Genomic DNA, 23727 nt, shown 5'->3' with positions numbered 1-23727 from the left:
ATGTCGGTTCCCGCTTATACTAACCGATGTAATTTTTCTAAAAAAAATTCAAATATTTCTAACCCGAAGAATGTAATTTGTGTAATACAGAACACATAATATACTCTTATATACTCTTAAATATTCTTAGAAAAAAAAAAAGTTTCTAATATAGCTAATCATAGAGTTTATGTAACGGCCGTTAAATATTTAACAAAAAATCGAAGTTGTTACAAAGTCCTGACAAACATTATCATGGGATACTAATCACGAAAATTCTTCAAAACACAAGTACTAACAATGCAAAAATCAAAGTTAAGGTTTTTTTCAACCGCATGTATATATCAACAAGTATCAATGGCTTAATTTTTTCTTTTTGAAAGTTGGGTGCGCGTTCAAACAAGTCAACCACCGTTTGGGTTTTGATTAGGGAAGTTGAAAGTCAATCCCATCTGGAACCATCTCTTACGCTTACGTCAGGATTTACGTACCCCATCCCATACTTCCCCCTTATTCAAGCTACATACATATACATCTTCTAACACACACACAAATTTACATTGCACATACATACCATACAATACAATCATAAATTATATTTCCTGATTTTAGCTACCTACAACCAAATCTTTCTTACAATCCCCACGATCCATCTTCAATCTGTACCAAATTAAGGTAATTTCGCTTAATTTTACATCGATTGTTCAAGTAAATTTACTGGTTATCGTTTGATCTAAGTTTTTTTTTGGTGATATATGTACGATTAATATCTAATTCGTTACCTTGGATGTTGTCAAAATTAGAAATTCCATTGCTTATTGCTATACATATTGTGCTTTTTTAAGAATTTAGAATGATCAAAACCTTAATTTTGCAATTGATCAATAAATGAAATTAAACCTCAATTTGGAGCCCTAAGTATGTACTTTGATAGTTTATGGTGAGTATAGTTTGAATTTTCGATTTTGTTGACTCACCAAAATTCAAGTTATTGATTGCTTGTTTTGGATTAAGTGAATTTCAATCTTTAGGTAACCCTGCGATTTCCCTAAATTCGAATAAACCTAGGGTTTTGTCATGTTTTATGGTTAGTAATAGTTGGTTCCTTCTTGCAGGAGGTAAAAATGGAGCAAAAACGAAATGATCATGAAATAATGGTTACATGGAGAGGAAAGAAGTACGTCGTGAGTATGAATGCAAGTGCCACTCTCAAAGAATTAGGGCACGAATTACAAATACTTACAGGAGTGAAAGCAGATACTTTAAAGCTTATTGTCAAATCTCAGAAATCATCGAAATTGTTATCTCCTTTCTCGGATGTGCACGCACGTCTCAGTTTGCAGGAAGCTTCCATCATCGAGGGGAAATCAATACAGATGATGGGGGTACCGAAAGAAGAGATCGATCAAGTTTTAAAAAGTGCGAAGATGGATATGAGAATAGCTGGATTTGATGAAGAGGAGAAGCGTATTAGAAGAATGTCAAATGGAGTTGATGCACCGTTGAAGCTTCCGGAAGGAAACTATGTTTTTGGTGATTTTAAAACGCTTGAACTTCCAGGGATCGAGGTATTTTTTTGATAATATATGTTACTATTTTAATGCTAAGCTTCTTTATAACAATGTTTTCAAGAAAATGACATGATTATATTTGTCTTATAGTTAAATCCTCCAGCTTCAGAGGCACTTCGACTAATGCACACACTTGCTGCAGATAAAGGAATTGTTGCTATCATGAATAAGGTATTACCTGTATTAGCAATCAGATTAGATACACTGTAGTATTAAAATTACTATTAATAAATATCAAACAGAACGGGATGCGCTAATAGGTCTATAGTTATGTTACTAATGGTGGTCTCTTTTATTGATGTAAAGCATAAGTGGCGTGTGGGAATCATGACTGAGATGGCTCCAGAAGGTTATGTTGGTGTAAGTCCTGTGTGCATCCTTGGTTTTAACAAGGTAAAGTTCACTCTGAATAATGGTAACTAAACATCTAGTTTCTGTTGTATAAGTGTAATTAATATTCCTTTTTTGATTATAATTTGGTGGTATAGAATCATGGGGAGGAGATATCTTTGCGTCTTCGAACTGATGATCTGAAAGGTTTCAGAAAATATCAGAGCATTAAGAAGACCCTTCTGCATGAACTTGTAAGTTTTAATATCATTCATACTCTGTAACCTGTATTATTTTGCTGTAACAAATGATTCTAATTAGTCTAGGCTTCTTTGTTTCCATTCGACCCATTCCCTCTTTATTTATACATTTAACCCGCTTCACCTGTTGGAAATGAGACATAATCCTGAATTAAACCGTTTGTTAGTAAACGGATCCATATCATTAACTCACTTGGTTTTTGTTCAGGCCCATATGGTTTTCTCTGAACATGATGCGAAGTTCTATGCTCTGGATAGTCAGCTTAATAAAGAAGCTGCTGCTCTGGACTGGACTAGATCCACGGGTCACACGTTAAGTGGGTCCCAGAAGACACAACAATTTGGATACGAGTTTCATGTTGCTGATAGTAGTAGTAACAGTACTGGTGGTAGTAGCAGTTTGTCTCATAAACTTGGGGGGAACCAAGTTTCCAGTTCACTGGCTAATGCTCGAGCATCTTCAGTCGCTGCTGCTTACCAACGTTTAGTGGTTGCATCAAATAATCATTTAACAACATCTGAAACACATGATGAACCTGATCCTGATGATTCTATGGATGTGATCATGACTAAATCAGTTGCCATGGACATTAGTGAAAAACAAACTAATGAACCTGACCCTGATGACCATGAAGTACTGAACAAGAATAATGAGCCTGACCCGGATGATAGTATCGACATTAAAGCTATGGAATCTGAACCATGTGAAGAATTGACCCGAAACAGTGTTACTACTGCAGAAATTAAGGAAACCTTTGTTGGTGGGTTTGAAAATGAACTTAAGAGGGAAATCAACGAGCCTGACCCGGATGATGGTATGCTGCAAGATGAAGAACTACAGAGAATTCAAGATCCAGTTGTGATTGCTTGTAATCGGCTGAAAAAATCCATTGAGACCTTGCAATCTGAAGTTACTCCATCAGTGGCTTCCTTGGTTTTTCAGACTCTCGTTAAGATAGTCAAGAACGTTATTGAACACCCTAATGAAACGAAATTCAAGAAATTACGCAAGGTTTGTGCTATGAGTTTTCATACTAAGAAAAAAAAAAGACACTGTAATTTTCATTACTGAATACACTAATAATCTAATTTAATGATTGATGTATCTGCAGGCTAACCCTGTAATTCAGAAGAACATAGCTAGCTACAATGGTGAGCATCATTCTTTTTTTTTCCGATCATCATTTTATATGTTATCACAGTTATTTCAGTTTTTAAGTTTGTTTAATGATTGTGGTTTTGCAGCTGCAATGGAGATATTGTTTTTGATTGGTTTTTGTGAAGATGTAGTTCAAGATGAGATAGGGAAAGCAGAAAGTTACTTGGTGTTGAAGAGGAGTGATCCAGGCTTGTTGTGGCTTGCTAAATCCTCTTTGGAGACATGCATTGCTTTCTAGACTATTGTTCTTGTTGAAAAGACAGCAAGTTGGTTGTGGTTTGTTATATATGTTTTTGTTGTACATAGATATTGGAGTGTTTGAAATTGTATAATAGGGTTTGTGGTATTTACATTTTCAGAAACCTTCAACAACAATGGGGTAGTGAATTCGGTCATGTTGTATGAACATTGTTAATCGTTTGTGGCTTTGGTCTTTGGTTATGTGAAATACGTAATATTATTGTTAATCGTTTGTGGCTTTGGTCCTTGGTTATGAGAAAATACATAATAAAAATCCGATTGAATGTTACTCCTATTGTTAATTTTTACGCTACAAAATAACAATTTTATTTGTGTTATATAATATTTAATGAAAATTATATGAATGGATTCGGTTTAATATGTATTTTTCTTTGGTATATTTTTTTTTCATCAAATATTATATTACAAAAAAATAACATTAAAAAAATTCAAAACCTGACTTGAGAAGGATTGAATTATTATTATTTTTCTTAATAAAGATAACTGCACCTCACTATGACACTTTATGATGTTTCTTCCTATTTGTAATTTTTGTTTCTTGTACGAGAGTTTTCATCTTTTGAAAGAAAGTATTACTCATTTTATTTATTTAAATATATTATTTTTGCAATATAATAATAATAATAATAATAATAATAATAATAATAATAATAATAATAATAATAATAATAATAAAACCTCCAAGAAGTTTGAGTCGGTTTGTTCGTTTTCGTGTTTGGTAGTGTCATGCGGGTCTATGTTTTGTTTGTTGATGAACCCAAAGTTGTTTAGATTTTTGATTCGGTTTTCTAAAGATGAGGCGAGGTATAGATAACTTGTACGTTTGTCGTTTTCTAGGTACGAGTCTCATCGGAGTTCTGTTTTGTATCCTTTGTTGAAGACGTTTTCTATTCGAAAATGTTTTTCGTTTTTATTTAAGTAATCGTTATTTTCACCTAAAAAAATAAAAAATAAAATAAATATACTTAGTTTATTAAGGGGGGTAAAGTAACATCTTTTTCAAACAACAGGGGCTAAAAACAACAAGATAAACATCGTCAGTCAGCTAAAACTAGCAGGCAGTTATCAGGGGTTTTAACAAATTTTACAATTTCTGGTAAGAATCCAGCTACCATGAACACACGATGGTGGTTTAAATCTTCACAATTATATCGCCAAATTCATCGTTCATTCTCATCTTCAAGTAAACCCTTCAATCCACCTCCATTTTCCCCTCAAAGAAGAGTTGTCATCACTGGTAATTTCATCTCAATTCTCTCCAAAATGAGTTATTCACGTTGATATTCGTATGTAATGACAGTTTAGTAGAACTTAGTTTTTGCAGTAATAAACTTTAGTGAGTAATTGTGTGTTTAATTCTGAATTGTTGTTAGGTTTAGGAATGGTTACACCATTAGGTTGTGGAGTTGAAACTACATGGAATCGTTTAATAAAAGGTGAAAGTGGAATTAGGGCTTTATCTATTCAAGACTTGAAAATGGATGAATTTGATCAGGATACTCAGTTGTATACTTTTGATCAATTGACTTCAAAAGTAGCTGCTACTGTACCTTGTGGTACTAAACCTGGCGAATTCAACGAGTCACAATGGCTCGATTCTAAGGTATTAGACGATATTAATTATTATCGAGTATAATCTTTCATAGAAAATTATTTTAGATCTGATCTTATTATTAGTTATTGATGTTTTAGGTTGTGTTTATTTTTGCAGCATAATAAATCAATTGCAAGGTTTATAAGTTATGCACTTTATGCAGCAGACGAAGCACTTAAAGACGCGAACTGGATCCCGTCTGAGCAGGAGGACAAAGAGAAAACCGTATTTTTCCCATATATGTTTTTCATGGTAGTTGTGTTTTGCCTTAATTATGATTTATTAATTAAGTTTATATCTTGACGAAATCAGGGAGTTTCTATAGGTGGAGGAATTGGAAGCATGGGTGATATACTTGATGCATCACAGTTGATCTGTGAAAAGGTTTGCTTTTATAAATTCTTTTCAGAAATTAAAATTAAATTTTACGATGACTGTTGTATGTTTTCTAAACCAGAGACTACGCCGTCTTAGTCCTTTTTTTGTGCCTCGGATATTGATCAACATGGCGTCTGGTCATGTAAGCATGAAATATGGTTTTCAGGTGTGTGTGATCATTAGTAAACAAACTGATTTTATTTATTTATTTTTATTTGTGAATGTCAGCTGTTGTAAAGCTATAAGATTTGTGTCAAATTAAGTAATTTAAAATTTAGGGACCCAATCATGCTGCAGTGACTGCTTGTGCGACAGGGGCAAATTCAATAGGTGATGCAGCAAGGATGATTCAGTTTGGAGATGCTGATGTCATGGTGGCCGGAGGAACAGAGGCCAGCATTGATGCATTATCTATAGCTGGGTTCTCCAGGTATTCAAATCTTTATTTGATTGCTCAATGATCTTATAGTTATTACTTTTTTATGTTATAGTTCGATTATGTCACCAGTATGGACTAATGGGATACAATCTATTAAAATCAGGTTAAGGGCATTAGCTACAAAGTACAACTCAACCCCTCAAGAAGCTTCAAGGCCATTTGATTGTGATAGAGATGGATTTGTGTATGTTTGCATATAATTATAATTCATATTTCTAATAAATAGCATAACAAAAAGCATTTTGCGATGAGCACTATGACTCGTAATTAACCATGTTTTTAAATGCAGCATAGGAGAAGGTGCTGGTGCTCTTGTGTTGGAAGTGAGTAATTTTAGTGCATGAATATTATTTATGCAATCCTTGTGTCTATATCTCTTACGTTTATAGCTTTTGACATAGGAACTCGAACATGCAAAAAATAGAGGAGCAAATATATATGCCGAGCTTCGTGGATATGGGATGTCAGGTATGATCGGGTGATGATCCTTACACCACCACTTTTTAGCCATACACCAGTATATATGTTTTAAAGCATTGTACAATACAACATCCTGAAGCACATTCAGTGGTGTATAGCAAAAAATAGTGGTGTAAGGATCACCTACCGGTATGATCTAGTTGACCTTTGATTGAATATTACGTGTTTCAATCCTGAATTTATGCACTTTTCTTGTTAAGGTGATGCACATCACATCACACAACCACACACAGATGGAAGAGGTGCTATTTTGGCCATGTCACGTGCATTGAAGCAGGTAATCAAGTTAAGTCTTTTATGTATAATTCAATTCCCACTGATTCAGATTTGTATGTATTTGACTTTGTTTCTAAAAATGTTTTTTTTTTTAATTTTAATTTTTTTTTTTTTAATTTGCAGTCAGGTCTTTGTCCTGATCAAGTGAACTATGTGAATGCCCATGCTACTTCTACGCCTTTGGGTGATCCTTTTTTATCTACTTGAACTGCTCATGTAATAGTATTATTAAGGGTTGTCTAAAGTTTGATCTTTTGCGCAACAGGTGATATGGTGGAAGCCCATGCAATAAAAACTCTGTTTTCGGATCATGCAACATCAGGTGCCTTGGCGTTTTCATCCACAAAGGTAACTTATATAGAGATTTCATGAAGAAAAGCCAAAAAAATATATGAAATTTCCACTTTTTTTTTTAGTGAAGTTCTTAACTTTATTAAAAAAATTAGTTGAAAAGATGATCTTGATTATGGTATTCGATTTTCTGATGTTGGATTTTTTTGTACCATTAGGGTGCCATTGGTCATCTTCTTGGGGCTGCTGGAGCCGTTGAGGCTATATTCACAGTTCTTGCCATACATAAAGTAAATATACGCAATCCTACAGTCTTCGTATCATTCAGTTAACTGCGTTAATTATATCTGTTATAAACTTTTAATGATGTAAAGTTTCATGCTTTATTGCAATTGGTGCAGGGAATTGCTCCTTTGTCGCTCAACTTGGTGAACCCAGATCCTATTTTCAAAGATGGTTTCATGCCTCTGACTACTTCAAAAGAGATGCAAATCAGAGCAGCCTTATCAAATGCTTTTGGTTTTGGGGGAACAAACGCTGCACTTCTTTTCACAACCATGTCTTAAACAAAACAAAAAAATGTCACAAATTAAAGTTTATTGCAATCAATTTTGACTGATAATATTTCTTTGTTGAACTCTTAATTCTTTAAGATGTTTTCTTTCTACAATAGTGATTCTGAACTGGTTTAACGGCTTCATTACTCTACTTTCAGAACTCTAGGTATACACAAAAATTGAACAAAAATACACATATTGAAGCCAGATTATGCGATTACGATGAGTACATTGATCTAAAACCTTCTGTAAGTGGAACCACTTTGGCTGAAACCTTTGACTGCAACTTTGTCACAGCTTGACGAATTTCCTGCAAACATCAAATTAAAAAAAAAAAACATGCTCCGTTTATTCATCGTGTTCTCCATCACTTCTAGATTACGAGAGCTACCATGCAAAAATCGTTTAGTTTCATATGTGACAACTGGCAAGGGTTATTGTGATTACCTCGATATGATAACGTGAGGAAAAATGAGTCAAAAGAATGGCATTGTTCCTAATCCACTTAGCATGCTCTGTAATCTGAAGTTTGATGCTAAAGTTATTCCACATGCACACATTATAAACTTTATAAAATTCTTAATTTCGTGCACATCTTTAATGTATCGATGTAAACAATACCTCGTCAATATGCATATGACCATGCTCTCGTGCATGCTCAATTGTGCATTTGTCATCCAAAAAAGTAGCCTGTAATACATAATTATCAAGTCAAGAATTCAAAATTACTTCGCATAGATAGATGTAGAAATACTGTAACATGTACCTCAGTTATGAGAACTTTAGCCCTCAAGGCATCAGAACTTCGTGGATCGAGTAGAAAATCAGAATTTGTATCTCCGGTGAACGCCACCTCAGGGGATAATATAATATCCGTGATCTAAAAATACAAACAGAAAATCACAAAAAATTAAGATAAGAAAAATGTGCTAGTAGAAACTTATGTCGGGCAAAAATACCAACCTCGACACCAGATTTCTTCTTTTTCTCTATCTCTCTTCCTTTCAGATGAGCGTATTGCTTCTTTAGCTTCTTCCGCACTGAGTAAATTACGTAACCCTAAAGATTATAAATCGATAAAGCCAATTATTGAGCAATTCGACATTAATTAGTAAAACCATCATAAAATAACATACTATAATATCAAAGATCAATAGAATATACCTGACTGGGTATAACATGATGAGTTTTAAATGGGCGTACAACAAGGTCGTTTCTTAGCTCATATGTGTCTCCTGAAAAAAACACAAAATTGGTACGGATTCGGAAACATCGAGGTGTTAATGTCACATGATAAAATGAGATATATAAAGAATACGGACCAACATCCAATGCAACCAAGTCTAGGTTTAACTCCACCTGACCCATCTTCCTGTGAAGGTCCATCAAGTTTTCTACATCTTCTTTAATTGAAGAAGGTACGAATACAGTTGGAGGACTCATGCTGTACAACCCACGAGTCGCAACATACATGGGTAGTCCACCCTACAACCACAAGATTGGATCTTTATAAAGATTCTATAGATATAAATCAACAAATTGAAGAAACAAAATATCCCTCTAAACTTCAAAATTAATTATGAGTGGTTTTATATTGTGTTTTGCTAGAGATTAAACGATATAGAATAAGCACAATCAAATAATACACCATAAGAAAACATGCAACAAACGAGAGCGTTTGCACATGATTATGTGGCTTGAAGTTGGATAATCATATAATAAATTAATAACAATTAGGTAAGTGTTTGACAATATTTTCAAAGATTATAATAAGCCATATGATCCTATATACAGTTTTGTTGCATCTGCACTAAATACTGAATATCTGCAACTTATAAAGCTACAAATCAGATAATCACTTTTAAAAGTTAAAGTAAGCAGACCATACTACTATCCCAATATAATATCATTTAACTGAACACTTAATTGCTTCAATATAAGCATCAAATTCACTAAATTAACCATAAAAATTCATAAAAATACAAACTTTAAGCAAACCTTACAATGTGATCAAGATGAGCATGAGTAATAAACAAGTAATTCATGGCAACAGCTCTTGGTGGACACCGTCCAATATCAAAAGCACACTTAAACTCTGGAATAATAATACAAGTTTCATGACCACCAATTGAAACACCTTCAATATTATAACCATCTAAACCTGTTCCTTTTCTTATAACTTCAGCCCTAGCTTTTCTATATTCTTGTTCTTCAATTGCGTTCCCAATTGCCGATAAAAACCCTGAATTTTTCTGGGATTTTACAGAATTTTCATGGGGTTTTGTTGGTTTTTGAAATGGTATAAATTGGGGTTGTTTTATTGTATATTGGTGAAGTGGAGGTGGAGACGGAAAGCTAGGGCTTGTAGTTGACATCAAGAACCGCATGATGTATGAGAAACAAGGGTTTAAGAAAGGTTTTATTGTAATTCGGATTGAATTTAGAAATCAAAATCTTTTCTTTGTCTATGTTATCTTGTGTTTATTCAAGAACTATGATAGTAAAGAGTTACCCCTTCAACTATTAGGAGTTAGCAAGTCTAGACCTTTGAACTTTTAGTGTAATTTAAACTTGATGATTATCATTTATATTACGGCTCTATTGAGTTGACAACAATCGTCAATTTATTGGCGACTTGACTGACTCTTAGAGTCTAAATTAAATTTCAGGCAGGATTTAAAATCCATGAAAATTTGATTCTACCATTTTCATAGTGTCCATTATTATTTTAGTATTTTAGTACTTGAAAAAAAAAAAAAAAAAAAAAAACTTTTTCCTACTTTAAGGCCGGAGGTCCTCTCGGAAACAATCTCTTTATCCGTCGAATAAAGAGAGGGATGACTTTTTTTACTCTCGAGAGTGTTTCACTCTGGGTGGAGAAATGACTTGTCTTTATTCCAGGATAGATGAAGGATTATCTATATCTCACCTCCCTCATACACCACATGTGGTATTAGGTTTTGTTGTCGTCGTCGATTATCATTTATATGTACGAGTTTTTTATTTTTCAATTTCAGGTCCAAATATCAATTGCAACATCTTCTACGTTAAAGATGTCAAAGTCAATAATCTATGCTCAAAATCTGATTTATAATTGATAATTATCATTTATGCTGCATTATTTATAACTCAAAATATTAATAATTAATAATAGAGCAAATTACAGTGGTCTAAAGTTATGTACAAACTATACAAACATTGTACATGATGACTGTCTTTCAAGTCTTATGAAGTGTAGATTCGAGCGTGGCTGCTCTTAAACGACTCCTCATAACTAACGTCGCTGCACACTGTGATTCTAGATTGCGAGGATATTATCTCAGCATTTTGTAGCGTAAAGCCGTTGATTATAGGCAAAGGGAACCCGATCCCGAGGCGTGCATTTGCATACGGCAAGAAAACAGTTTCGATCATTGTCCATATTACAGGCTGCAACCAACAAAATTGAACAAAGTAGAAAGTAAGATTAAAGTGATCATAAGCCACCAAGTTTAGATGACTCTAGAGTAATAGGACTTGTGTATTTTATCTGTCTTTAGACAGTTTCTTATAAAATAGTATACCAACAACTTTACTCGTGCATTTTGCAGAAGAGTGTTTTCTTGAAAATATGTCAAATTTTAGAAGGTTTACAATCATATACTCAAGTATTTAACCTCTTATAGTGTTTCATTCCTATAAAATTTCGATGATAATGTTAATAGTGAGTTTCTGAAAATCAGAATAACATACTTATTAAAAAAAGGTGTTGGTGGGTCAAACAACCCCACCCAACCCAACCCAACCCGACCCATCTTAACATTACCCGTTTGACATGTTAACGAACCAGTCAACCGACTCCTTTTGGCAAAAAAAACCAAGAAGCCTTTGTAAGCAGAGGGATCTATTAAGGGGCAACCGAGGTTGGCCGCCCTCGACGATCAAATTTTTTTTAGTGTAATTATATGTTGAAGTCCGACGTTAAGTTTATTTTTTTGTTAAATTTCGACAAATTTCCCCGTCTTTTTTTCAAATTTTAACGTTTTAAAATTTTCTTGATCCACCATTGTAAACGATATTTTTATAGACTTGCAAAAAGAACGGAACTTCAAGCGACCTTTGGTTCAAAAGTGAGTAGATGTTTCTTGTCTACAACAAATAAATTGATTACCTGAATAAGAAACATGTGCAAGTTGCCAACTTTACTCCATTTTAACGACATGGTGAAATCATCCAGATTCAAACGACCAGCAAGGTTATTTCCGATAATATGAACTGAACCTGTGCCAGACATTACCTAAAACAAGAAAAACCCTTGTATGAATGTCTACCGAAATAGAGATAATCTTTATGTAGTTTTACAATAACTCCGTATGTAGCTAATTTCAATTATGCATTGTTTTTTGCTTATTTATAAAAAAATTATTACATAGAAAAGACAATGTTTGGTCAAAGTTAGCAACATCTAAGCTGCAAAGTCACCATTATTGAAGTAGTAATGAAGTTTAGTTACCGTAACTTAAATATCATGAAAGTTTATTACCTATTTATGGGTGAAAACAAGACTGGTTGAGCCCCAAAAATAAAAATAAAAAATTGTGACCAAACATGGTTACCTTATTATGTAATTTTCATTTGAGTTAATGAAGTTTACCAGTGAGATACAAATAACGGGGATTGTTTCATCCGCTCCAAGGACATCTATGATCAAATCTGCATAGACTGTTGCAGCAATATTCTGTGACGCTATCTGCACTAATGGAGGATCAGACAGAGAGATGTTTAAATTCATATCAGCATTTGGGTACTTTTTGTACAGCTGCGGAATAATAAATCTCCATCCTGCCGTGTTCAAAAGATTTTGTTCTGGAACTTTATCCACAATCCACTGCATAAACTTAGCCTGAAAGTACAAGTTTATGTGATCCATATGTTAAATTTATTGAACTTCATAACTAGAGGTGGAAAATGGGTGGTAGGACAGCTTTAGGAACGGGTCAAAGTGGGTTTGGATCACAATGGAGTAATTTGACCCAGAACACATATTAACTAGTATTAGTGTATCAAATATGAGTTAAGGTATACCATTATTTCAATAATCTAATTTTTTTTTGTTTCATAAAACAAATACGAGATTTTTATGTATTAGAAGCATTATAACGCAGGCGAATTTTAACCCATTTGACCCGTTTCCTTTTAAGCTAGGTGTTTAACCCGTAAGAGATAAAGCACAATCCTAATTGACCCATTTATAACTGCCACCTCCAGATTATATTATACAGGCTGAATTTAGAAATTTAGGCCTCACATCGTAGTATAAGTTGGAAGCAGATTCGAAAACAGCTTCATCTAGGGCAATTCCAATCATTTTTAAAGGATCTGAACAAGATATTGGTGGCTGCAAATGGTTGTGGTATGAAAGTTTGTTGACTTTAGAATCCACGAATAACCCATTTATCTCGAACCCTAATGACGTGTTACTCAAGAAAGGGTTATTAACAAATGTAACGTTCAACGAAACAGCATTATCCACCGGAATATGTTTTGGAAGAGTTTGTAGAACAGATGCAAGCTCTGAAATCTCACTCTTCAGTTTCTTGGTAAACGCCTTCTCTACAGCTGATATAATTTCGTCTTTAAAAGCATCCACAATCCTAAAAGAATGTATAATATTAGGGCTTTTATGTTGGAGTAGTGACATGAGCTAGTCACAGTCCTAACAGAAATAACTGTAATAAAGTCAACTAAGTAATAACAAACATACCCTTGATAGAGCCAAGATGCTCCTTCTTTTAGGTCTATGGATATATCACGTATATGACAGTTACATTCCATAACCGAAAGTTTCATCGATCCTTCTTGATAATCCAAACCTAGCACTAAACCGATTTCCATACCGGTAACCTTAGCACAAAAACATTAACACCCATCAATAACGAAATAAACTTCCCATTAACTGAATCTCAGCATTTGATATGCTTGTTACTAACATCTGCATGACAAGTGATGTTGATCCGTTCAACAATATGTTTTGAACCATTCAGAGTTGAAATACCGTCTTAATCATTCAACACCTTCATTTCCTTTAATGACTATAAATAATATTACCAACACTTATCAAACAACGATATCATTTATTTCCTTCCTTTAAAAGGTTAATACATTATTTTTACATCAATGGTGGAGCTGATTCAGAATCATTATCAAATGTTCATAACCAATTTCTATTAGAACCTTTTACGCTGCATTCTCTAGATTTTTTTATAATGGAAAGGAAAAGAAATAGACGGATTAAAAAATAATAGTGATTCTCGAGTTTTTATTTTAAGCAGAAAGGAGAAGAGAGTAGAGGATTAGAAAGGATAGTACATTAATATTTTGTTAATAACATTCTCCGCCCATATTTGGACGGATTGGGAAGGATAGTAAAACACTTCATCCCCTTTCTTTTCCATTCCTTTCCGCTGGAAAAAAAAAAAAAAAACTAGAGAATACAACATTAGTGAATTCGAACCATTTAGCGCTTGATCATTCTGTTTTTATCAAACGCACATTAATTATGATCTATGGCGATATAAAGTTATTTATTTTCCTCTTAAATAAGCTAAAAGGACATTTGGTATCCAAATGCTAACAATAACAAAACTAAAAGCTAAGTACTTGCTCAATTTCTAAATTTGAAATTGACTTAAACATTTTCAATAAATCTTGAAACTGGAAAAATAGGGAGTACCTCAATAGCAGCTGTCCCACTATCTGAAATCGAAATAGGACCAACCCAAGAACCATAAGAATAATGCCAATTGACAGTCATATCAGAAGTAACACCTGACCCAACAATAGAAACACCTGATATACCGGGTCTAACATCTGATGACCCGACATTGACCCGGTAAATTATAATATCAGAAAGAACAATACGTACTTTACCAATTACAGGGATTTTCACAGCCTTTTCAATTTGTGAAATTGGAGTGGGTGTGAGTGATGAAATTGCTTTTGTTATGAGCAAATTCTTGACGAAATTAAGGCCGTTTTGGTTTATGAGGATTGAGATGTATGATTGATCAGCAGTTGTTGGGATTGGTGGAATGAAAAGAGAGAATATGAGTATTAGATATATAGTTATTGGTGACATGAAGAGATACAGATATAGAATACAATTCAATAATCAAGATTTGAGCTTGGAGAATTGGGAGGATGATGATGATGATGATTAATGGTTGATCAGTTTCTTTCAAGTGTTATTGAATTTGGAATTAGGTTGATTAGAATTAGAATCTTATATTTTTTGTTGTTTTGTTGTGTGTAAATTGCAAGGTTGTAAAAGTCGCGAGTCGGGACGCATCGGTCGAGACCTAAAAAGGATGCATCGGCTGAGTCGGGGACGCGTCGGGGACGCATCGGTCGTTGACCAATGTTGACTTTATTAATAATTTCTTAAATATATATTTATATATGTATAAAATAGTTGATTCTGTACCATAAATTTCTTAAATAAGAACTTGAATTTAAATACAATCAAACTTCAAACTCAATTAATGTTACCGAGTACATAATCAGTAAGGACACAGAGAAAAGAGCGGCCCAAAAATTGAAAACAAACCCTAATTTAAAAACATATCACATCTTGACGAAAATTTGACTGATTTTGACCGTTTTTAGCCAACTTTGACCGTCTTTGACAGACTTTGACCGAACTTTTAGCTTTGACCGTCTTTTGAGTCGTTTTTAGAAAAAACGGGACGGAGAACTCAAAAAAACGACGCATCGACCGACGCGTCGGCCAAGTCGGCCGACTTTTACAACACTGGTAAATTGTGGTTTGTGCTCATGATTTACATATCAAGTCCTTACACTATTAGAATGTTCAAAGAAGAAGAATACGAACTTTTGTTCGAGAAGTGACAAATCTTTTGCTCTTCGGGATGAAGAAGTTGATCCAGCGATCGGGGTTTCATCGAGTGTTTTTTAGGGTTCTTTCTTGGAACCGATCGGTGTTAGGACCTTCTACGGTTGAAGATAAACTCATGGGCTCGTCAAAGGTATCTTCTTTTGGATCGCCAAAGATCCATTTGTTTTGTCACGGTCCGGGAAATCATTGCACTTTGTGAAGGTCCATGGCAAGGTTTTAAAACCTGGGGCGCGATGTAAAAAATCTCACTTATCGCATACGATCAGAATGTTCTTGAGTTTAGCGTTAATCATTTGTGTATTTTGTGGTGCGTTTTGTTATGTCTTCTAGAAGGTTTGTTGTCTAGTTTTGTTGGCTCTTTGTATAGTTTGGTTGTTAGGTTTGCTTTCTAGTTGCGAGGCATGTCACAACTTTTTTGTATCATTTGATGTGTTCATCAATCAATTGATAAAATTCCTTTGGTTGTATAAGTTACGGTATTTTCAGCAAAAAGAATAGAACGTTGAAGTTTGTGATGAGTGATCTTTTTTACTTTTAATTTTTCTTAAAATGTGTAAAATTGTAGCAATTGTAATTGTAATTAACCGGCGATCTTGAACGTTAGCGTATCTTCCATGAGTGGCCAACCTATCTTTTATTAAACCGTGATTATTATCTTTTTAGTTTGGTTTGCAAATCGCTAATTATTTTATTTTAGTACGAAAATCAGACTTCATATAAATTAGCAAATGATGATTTATTTCTAAAATTTCAAGTACGAACTTCAAAACTCAAAGAGTGGACCTAATCATATTTGCATTAGTGTGTTGCAGAACACACGAAACTTATAATGCTGCATAAATTTTGAACTTGAATTATTCACAAACTTACCGTAATCATGCAAACCATATACCAAACAAATGGAAAGTTTTCATGTATGTACAGTTTTGATTATACGAACTATTTGGTACTTTAATTCTGCAGCTGCAGCTGCAGCCTTAAACTTTCTATAAGGTAAACAATTATTAGTAATAAAATAAGACCAATCACAACACTGACATAATTCCTCACTCGGACCAACTGTAATATCATCGTCATATCAACACTTTCTCACCAATATTATTTAATTAACAAATGTACAAGTAATAAACCTAATCGTACGACTAAATAATCCAAACTATCCGTCCTCAAATATGTCAAGAAAGCATGAAATGGAGGGCGGAATCATTGAGGGCTACGAGGGCTAACCGGAGGAATAAGGAATGCCATCACTCCTCATCTTCCTCACGAGGGCTATGAGGACATCATACCGATAGGATTGGTCTAAGTGCCAAGATGGATCCCTCAACCTAGTCATGTTTTCATTTAAACATGTAGTATTTTTGTCCTCGTTTGCTTTTGTTTTACCCATTTTACTCGTTATTATTATTATTATTATTTTTTTTGTAAAATAACGAAGACTTTTATAAAGAATGGAAAACGTTTTCAAAAAGAAAACGAATTCAACAAGAGACACGAGATAACTCCAATGAAGCTTGTACCTAGAAAGCGACTAACATACAACATAGTCTCATTTTACCTAAACCGAAACATAAACTAAAACAAAAACTAACAGTTATACACAAACAATCCACAAAGTCAAAAGTTCGCTACAAAACATGAAGCCGAAAAAAAAACTCATGAAGACTCTGCATTCTTCCAATATACTCTCGTTATTGCCACTTGAAACATACTTTATCTATACTGGAATCAAAGAAAACACAACGTGATATACTTAGACCTTAATCATAACTTGGGGGTCTAATAAGGAACGTTTTGTTAAAATACAATGCAAATTTGAAATAATATGAAATTTTTAAATATGTATGGAAAAATATCTAGATATTAATATGTATAAAAAAATATCTAGATATTAATAGAAATATCTAGATATTTATATGTAGAAAAATCTAGATAATATAGATATTTGTAGGTGAGAATTATCTAGATATTTATCCATGAAAATATCTAGTGTGTAGAAACTTCCATGGACAAGTATAAATATGGGTGAGGAGTTTCATTTGTAATCAAGTTATGAAAAGAGTGAGTTGAGAAGTAGAGAAGAAGTAAGAAGTGAAAAGAGTGTGAGTGGAGAAGAAAAGCTTGTAAGTAAGTAATATTGTAATTGTATTTTGTATTAATAAAAGTGTTCTTTGTTAAGTTTCCCGGTTAAGCCTTAGTTTGTGTTTAAGTTCTTAGTGCACTTTTGCTGTTCTTATTATATGGTCGGCTATGCCGCCTAAGTAATACATGGTCGGTTATACCGCCTAAAGATATATGGTCGACACTGTCGCCTAAGTACATTGTGCACTAAGGATTTATAAAATTAAAGGCTAACCAACGTCAAAGTGTTGGTGTAGTGAGTCAAGTATAATCTAGGTCCTCTATAGTGGGTGTGTTGGGCTCGTCAAAGCTTCCAACACGTTTCACACAAAAGATTCCCCAAAATCTAAAAACATGAATCTTCCAACTTCTCTACAGTTCAGTAGTGTTTGTGTGACAACCCGGAAATTTCCAACCAAATTTAAACTTTAATCTTTATATGTTTCCGACACGATAAGCAATATTTGTTAAGTTAAATTTCAAGAATTTTAAACTATGTTCATACATTCATTCAACCTCGACCAAGTTCCAACGATTCACGAACTATTAAACGAATATGATTATATATGTATATGTGTATATATATTATAACTTGAAACGTAAACAAAATATTAGATTAAATACTTTATATGATTGTATCTGTTTCAAAATGTTTATCAATGGAATTAGAAGATAAGATCAAATGATTGAATTATCAGATATATTGAATTATGATTACAAGTCTCTGTTGAAAGGCCCACGTTGATTTGAGAAATCTTTCCATTTTAACAATATTTGAAAAATGGTAAAGTGATTTATAAATAAAAACAAATTATCAATCATTGAGAACTAGACAAAGGATATTGGAAGATTGAATCTCATAAAGACTCGATTGATCTATTTAGTTTCAAACGTACAAAAACGTTTTCAGTTTAAAAAGAACTTTATTATTAAAACGTATATAACTTTTATAAATATCTAGAACCACTTTTGACAACTCATTACTTAACTAGTATGATAAAGATAACAATATTTATATTTTATTTTATTAAATATATATAATGATTTAAATTAATATTATATATATATTTATACGCGTATTATACGTACATAGTTTTATACTTTTACTATACTTAAACTTTACCTTTATTTTATTTTTACTTTACTTTAACTTTAATAATTCATACTTTAATAATTTACTTTAATAATTCATACTTTAATAATTCACTTTAATAATTCATACTTTAATAATTCACTTTAATAATTCATACTTTAATAATTCACTTTAATAATTCATACTTTAATAATTCACTTTAATAATTCAAAAATCTATTATAAATAGAATTCAATAGGTTTCATTATTTCATAGAAACTTGAAAATATTTTTCTCTAAACTCTCTCAATCGATTTACATATATATATATTTACTCCGTATTATTTCAAGATATTATTAGTATACATAAAATATTACGACAGAGTGCTGTTCAAGTGATTTCGAAATTGTTTTTCGAGTAGGATAGGATTAAGGAAATTATAGGTTATAGCTATGGAGGTGATTGAGTATGGTTCATGGGTATGCTCGTGAGGTCAATATAGTGTTTATCATTTCCGTTGCGTCTACGTACCTTTCCTACAATATTGAATTTCAATATTGATACGTGAGTACTCATAATTTAACTTTTACATACTAATAGTGTATCCCTGACTAGTGCTCGAGTATTTAGGATTATGCATGCTTGTACTTTTGATATTGCCCTTAGACAGGTTATGTTGAATCTTGAATTAGTTACACTTGCGGTTGAGATAAGGTATAAGATATGCATGTCCTTGGAAAGCTAGCGAAAAATTAAGAACTTTTCCTTTAGATATCGAATGGTTTCGATGAACGGATTAGAAGTTATAATCAATTGAATTTTCGATATTTTTATTAAAAATGATTATTATTATTATTGTCGTTTTTATCGTCGTTCTAGTTTTATCTTATTATTATCATTATTATTATCTTTATCAATAAAAGGGATTTATCATTAAAAATTGTTATTTTTTTTTATTATTACTATCGTTATTATCGTTAAAGTTATTATTAGTATTATTATTATTATTATTATTATTATTATTATTATTATTATTATTATTATTATTATTATTATTATTATTATTATTATTATTATTATTATTATTATTATTATTATTAGTATTATTATTATTATTATTATCATTATTAATATATATATCATTATTTAAAAATAGTTATTGTTATTGTTATTATTATTATTACTATATTATCATTAAGATGATTATGATTATTAGTATTATCGTTAATAATGTTATAGTAACTATCATTATTAATATTAGTGTAATTAAAACAAATATTTGTAACACCTAATTATTTTGATTACTATTATTATCATTATTATGAACACGATATAAAAGACAATTAAAAGCTATTAAACGAAACGATTAGGAAATAATGAGTAAGAGTATCATGATGAAATTAAAATATTATAAGATATTGATTTAGATAAAATTATCGTTCTTATTATTTTTATCATTACTATTATTATTAACAGTATCGTTAGTATTAAAACTATCATTTTAACAAAAATTATCATTTTAATAGAAATGTCATTGTTACTATAAAATATCATTATTATTATTATTATTTTAAATAGAATTATTATTTTAAAGATAATATTAAAAATTATCGTAAATATTAAAGTTATCATAATTAGAATTATCGTTTTATCATAATGTCATCCTTGTAATTATAAATATTGATATTTTTATAATAATAATTATTATTACAAAATAATACAACTTTTACTTACTATCATTATAGATATTATTTTATCAAATAAATATGTGATACAAACATATTTTACTACATCTAATAACTTACTTTAATAATACATATCATATTATCTTTATGATATTAAATGAACCCTATAAATTTTATTACTTAATATATATAAAAGTATATTTTATTATATAAATTTAATATAAAATTTTATTTATTAATAAATAAATTATATTATTTACTCTAATAAATCTTTTAAAAATATTTAAAAATATAAAACAACGATATTTATACTATATATTAATCATGTATAGATTTTTGGAAATTATTTTGAGTCAAATTTACTTTTGTTGACTTTTGCATATTAGTCTCGAGCATTAGGATTGTGGTACACTATGACTTGACCTAATTTGTTAGACAAATATTGACCAACACATAAATATATATAATTAATTTAGGTTCGTGAATCCGAGGCCAACCTTGCACTTGTTCAATGACGTTATATGTATTTTTACTACGAAATACAGTATGGTGAGTTTCATTTGCCTTTTTACCCTTTATATTTTTGGGACTGAGAATACATGCGCTTTTATAAATGTTTGACGAAATAGACACAAGTAATTGAAACTACATTCTATGGTTGAATTATCGAAATCGAATATGCCCCTTTTTATTAAAGTCTGGTAATCTAAGAATTAGGGAACAGACACCCTAATTGACGCGAATCCTAACGATAGATCTATTGGGCCTAACAAACCCCATCCAAAGTACCGGATGCTTTAGTACTTCGAAATTTATATCATGTCCGAAGGAGGATCCCGGAATGATAGGGGATATTCTTATATGTATCTAGTTAATGTCGGTTACCAGGTGTTCACCATATGAATAATTATTTTTGTCTCTATGCATGAGACGTATATTTATGAGAACTGGAAATGAAATTCTTGTGGTCTATTAAAATGATGGAAATAAATGATTGTGATAAACTAATGAACTCACCAACCTTTTGGTTGACACTTTAAAGCATGTTTATTCTCAGGTGTTAAAGAAATCTTCCGCTGTGCATTTGCTCATTTTAAAGATATTACTTGGAGTCTTTCATAGCATATTTCGAAGAACGTTGCATTCGAGTCATTGAGTTCATCAAAGATTATTATTAAATCAATTTATAGTTGGATAGTGGATATTATGAAATGGTATGCATGCCTGTCAATTTTCGATGTAAAGAAAGTTTGTCTTTTAAAAACGAATGCAATTTTTGTAAAATGTATCATATAGAGGTCAAATACCTCGCAATGTAATCAACTATTGTGAATCGTTTATAATGTATATGAACGGGTCCTTTCAGTTTGTAGATTAATTCTTACTATGAACAACTAAAAAGGTCATATTGCAAAACAATGCCATTATTAATCGAGCAGTTTTTGTAGCCAAAAGTCTCTTGGATTACAAATGGCAATGGGCGAGAAAAAAACTCGTGACCTGCGGGTACCCGATCCGTGATGGGCGGGTAAAATCATTAAATTCTACCCGCGGGCACGGGTACGGGTAAAAGATCATACCCGCTGACGGGTCCCGGGCGGGTAGCGGGTACATACTACCCGTCGCGGGTAAAACCCGACCCGCTAATTTTTGGGACTTTGTTTTAATTTACCCGCGAGTTTATAAATACAATTATCAAATTTAAAAGTGATTTTACATGTAATGCAATAATGATTAAAAATTAAAAATATATTATTACATATAAGTAAAATACTTGATTTTCACGTCATTTTACACATTAACTTGTACATATGATTTATAATTAATAAAATTATCTAACTTTTTTAAAAGAAATTTTAACGAAGTAGTATATTATTATTACCCACGGGTTTACCCGGGGGTCATGGGTATCCGCGGGTCACGGACATGGGCGAAGTTGTTTTACCCGCGGGCGGGTAACGGGTCTCAATGAGCAAAAAAACAACCCGACTGGTGGGTCACAGGTTTATAGAACCCGTGCCCATTACTCGCGGGTGCCATCCCTCAATGTACATGTTGTATTACTTTATCATCCTACAGCTGTAGTTAATGAGAATTGAAGATGAGCCTCGATCATCTAAGCATAGTGATTAATGATAATTAAAAAAGAAAAACGAGAATAGAAAACAATGCTCCTTCATAAGCATAACAATAAGTTGAAAGAACTCAAGAAGCTATAATAAAAAACTGAAACCGAATCATGAAATTGTAGATAGAAATAGAAATTTTGGTAAAAACCACCAAAATAGCCATTACATTAAAAAACAATGCCCCTTCCTAAGAACATCATCCAGTGTAGCAAGTTGCATAACATACTAGTACTAGTAGTGAACATTGAACATAAACATAAACTAAACGTAAACATAAAGATATAAAGATAAACTTTAACATTAAAAGCAAAATAAACTTGTGACCTTGATCTTCAGCAACATCTTCATCACATTCCAAAAAGCAGCTTCATTCATTCTTCATCATCCATGTCAGTAGAATACTTATCATCACCATCACCATCCAATTCTTTAAGCCCACCTGCAACCATTTCACTGTTCGATTCCCCATCCAACAGTCTCAAAATGCTCCTTCAAGAAAACACACCTTTGCAACCACCACGCATCTGATCGACACGCCTGCTCATCCAAATACCTACCCTTCAAATCAAAAGCATGTTCCACAATTTCAACACCAGCTCCAACACTCAGTACATCATGTGCCACCTCACCCAAAACAGGAAACTCATTACACCCATTTGTTTTCCACCATTCCAAAACTTTTAAATTCCCATATTCTTCAGAACTCATAATCTGTTTGAAATCAGTCCTTTTGTATAATTCCAGTTCACTTACATTCATTAAACTACCCTCATCAACTACCACACCAGCTCTTGCCCTATGCAATTTCTCATAATAATCAAACAAATCTTGTAAAACACAACTGAATTTTTCAAAATTCGAACTTGCAAAACCATCACCCAACCCCAATTTTCCCCCAATATCTTCCAAAAGTTTCAACACACCATTAACCCCAATAGTAGGATTCAAAGCAGCAGCACACATATAAACCGGTGGCAGTTTCTTCAAATAATTCACATACTTGGCTTTCATTTCCTTAATAACCGGCTCCCAAAATGGGTTTTGACTAAATTCATTCAACATATCAGAAATTAACAAACTTTCCGTTAAAAGTAACGGCGACGTTGAATTCTTGACGCTTGAGAGTGGCACAGTTGACCCATGAAACACATTAAAAATACCCAAAACAGATTCAATAATCTCCCAATCTTTATCATCAATATCATTCATTTTCATCTTGTTATAAAACTCAACAAGTAGATCCTTCTGTT

The 23727-nt window shown here is 32.4% G+C and overlaps 4 protein-coding genes across 4 annotated transcripts; 2 read left to right on the top strand and 2 right to left on the bottom strand.

Annotated features, from left to right (window-relative positions):
• Positions 1-504: 504 nt before the first annotated feature.
• Positions 505-3766, top strand: LOC139886179 (uncharacterized). Its single transcript, XM_071869927.1, has 8 exons — positions 505-654; positions 1095-1547; positions 1641-1721; positions 1857-1943; positions 2039-2134; positions 2349-3152; positions 3253-3292; positions 3386-3766. The coding sequence occupies exons 2-8, from the start codon at positions 1104-1106 to the stop codon at positions 3535-3537; spliced, it is 1704 nt and encodes a 567-aa protein (XP_071726028.1). The 5' UTR covers positions 505-654; positions 1095-1103; the 3' UTR covers positions 3538-3766.
• Positions 3767-4654: 888 nt separating this feature from the next.
• On the top strand, positions 4655-7710 carry LOC139886177 (3-oxoacyl-[acyl-carrier-protein] synthase, mitochondrial-like). The gene is made up of 14 exons (XM_071869925.1): positions 4655-4797; positions 4934-5163; positions 5272-5379; positions 5467-5538; positions 5612-5698; positions 5811-5962; positions 6075-6155; positions 6261-6294; positions 6373-6439; positions 6652-6728; positions 6851-6911; positions 6993-7075; positions 7237-7308; positions 7420-7710. The coding sequence occupies exons 1-14, from the start codon at positions 4674-4676 to the stop codon at positions 7582-7584; spliced, it is 1413 nt and encodes a 470-aa protein (XP_071726026.1). The 5' UTR covers positions 4655-4673; the 3' UTR covers positions 7585-7710.
• Positions 7605-10022, bottom strand: LOC139886178 (tRNase Z TRZ2, chloroplastic-like). Its single transcript, XM_071869926.1, has 8 exons — positions 9579-10022; positions 8898-9060; positions 8740-8810; positions 8539-8634; positions 8342-8455; positions 8197-8265; positions 8023-8097; positions 7605-7885 (listed from the first exon to the last, which is right to left on the bottom strand). Exons 1-8 carry the CDS (start codon positions 9960-9962, stop codon positions 7793-7795), a joined length of 1065 nt encoding a protein of 354 aa, XP_071726027.1. The 5' UTR covers positions 9963-10022; the 3' UTR covers positions 7605-7792.
• A 661-nt stretch (positions 10023-10683) lies between these two features.
• On the bottom strand, positions 10684-14765 carry LOC139886176 (putative BPI/LBP family protein At1g04970). Its single transcript, XM_071869924.1, has 6 exons — positions 14288-14765; positions 13319-13458; positions 12863-13208; positions 12209-12457; positions 11726-11851; positions 10684-11004 (listed from the first exon to the last, which is right to left on the bottom strand). Exons 1-6 carry the CDS (start codon positions 14690-14692, stop codon positions 10801-10803), a joined length of 1470 nt encoding a protein of 489 aa, XP_071726025.1. The 5' UTR covers positions 14693-14765; the 3' UTR covers positions 10684-10800.
• Positions 14766-23727: the final 8962 nt, after the last annotated feature.

The sequence above is a fragment of the Rutidosis leptorrhynchoides genome, chromosome 1 (assembly GCF_046630445.1).
Source record: "Rutidosis leptorrhynchoides isolate AG116_Rl617_1_P2 chromosome 1, CSIRO_AGI_Rlap_v1, whole genome shotgun sequence".
Classification (NCBI taxonomy): domain Eukaryota; kingdom Viridiplantae; phylum Streptophyta; class Magnoliopsida; order Asterales; family Asteraceae; genus Rutidosis; species Rutidosis leptorrhynchoides.
This window is presented reverse-complemented; position numbering and strand designations above follow the sequence as displayed.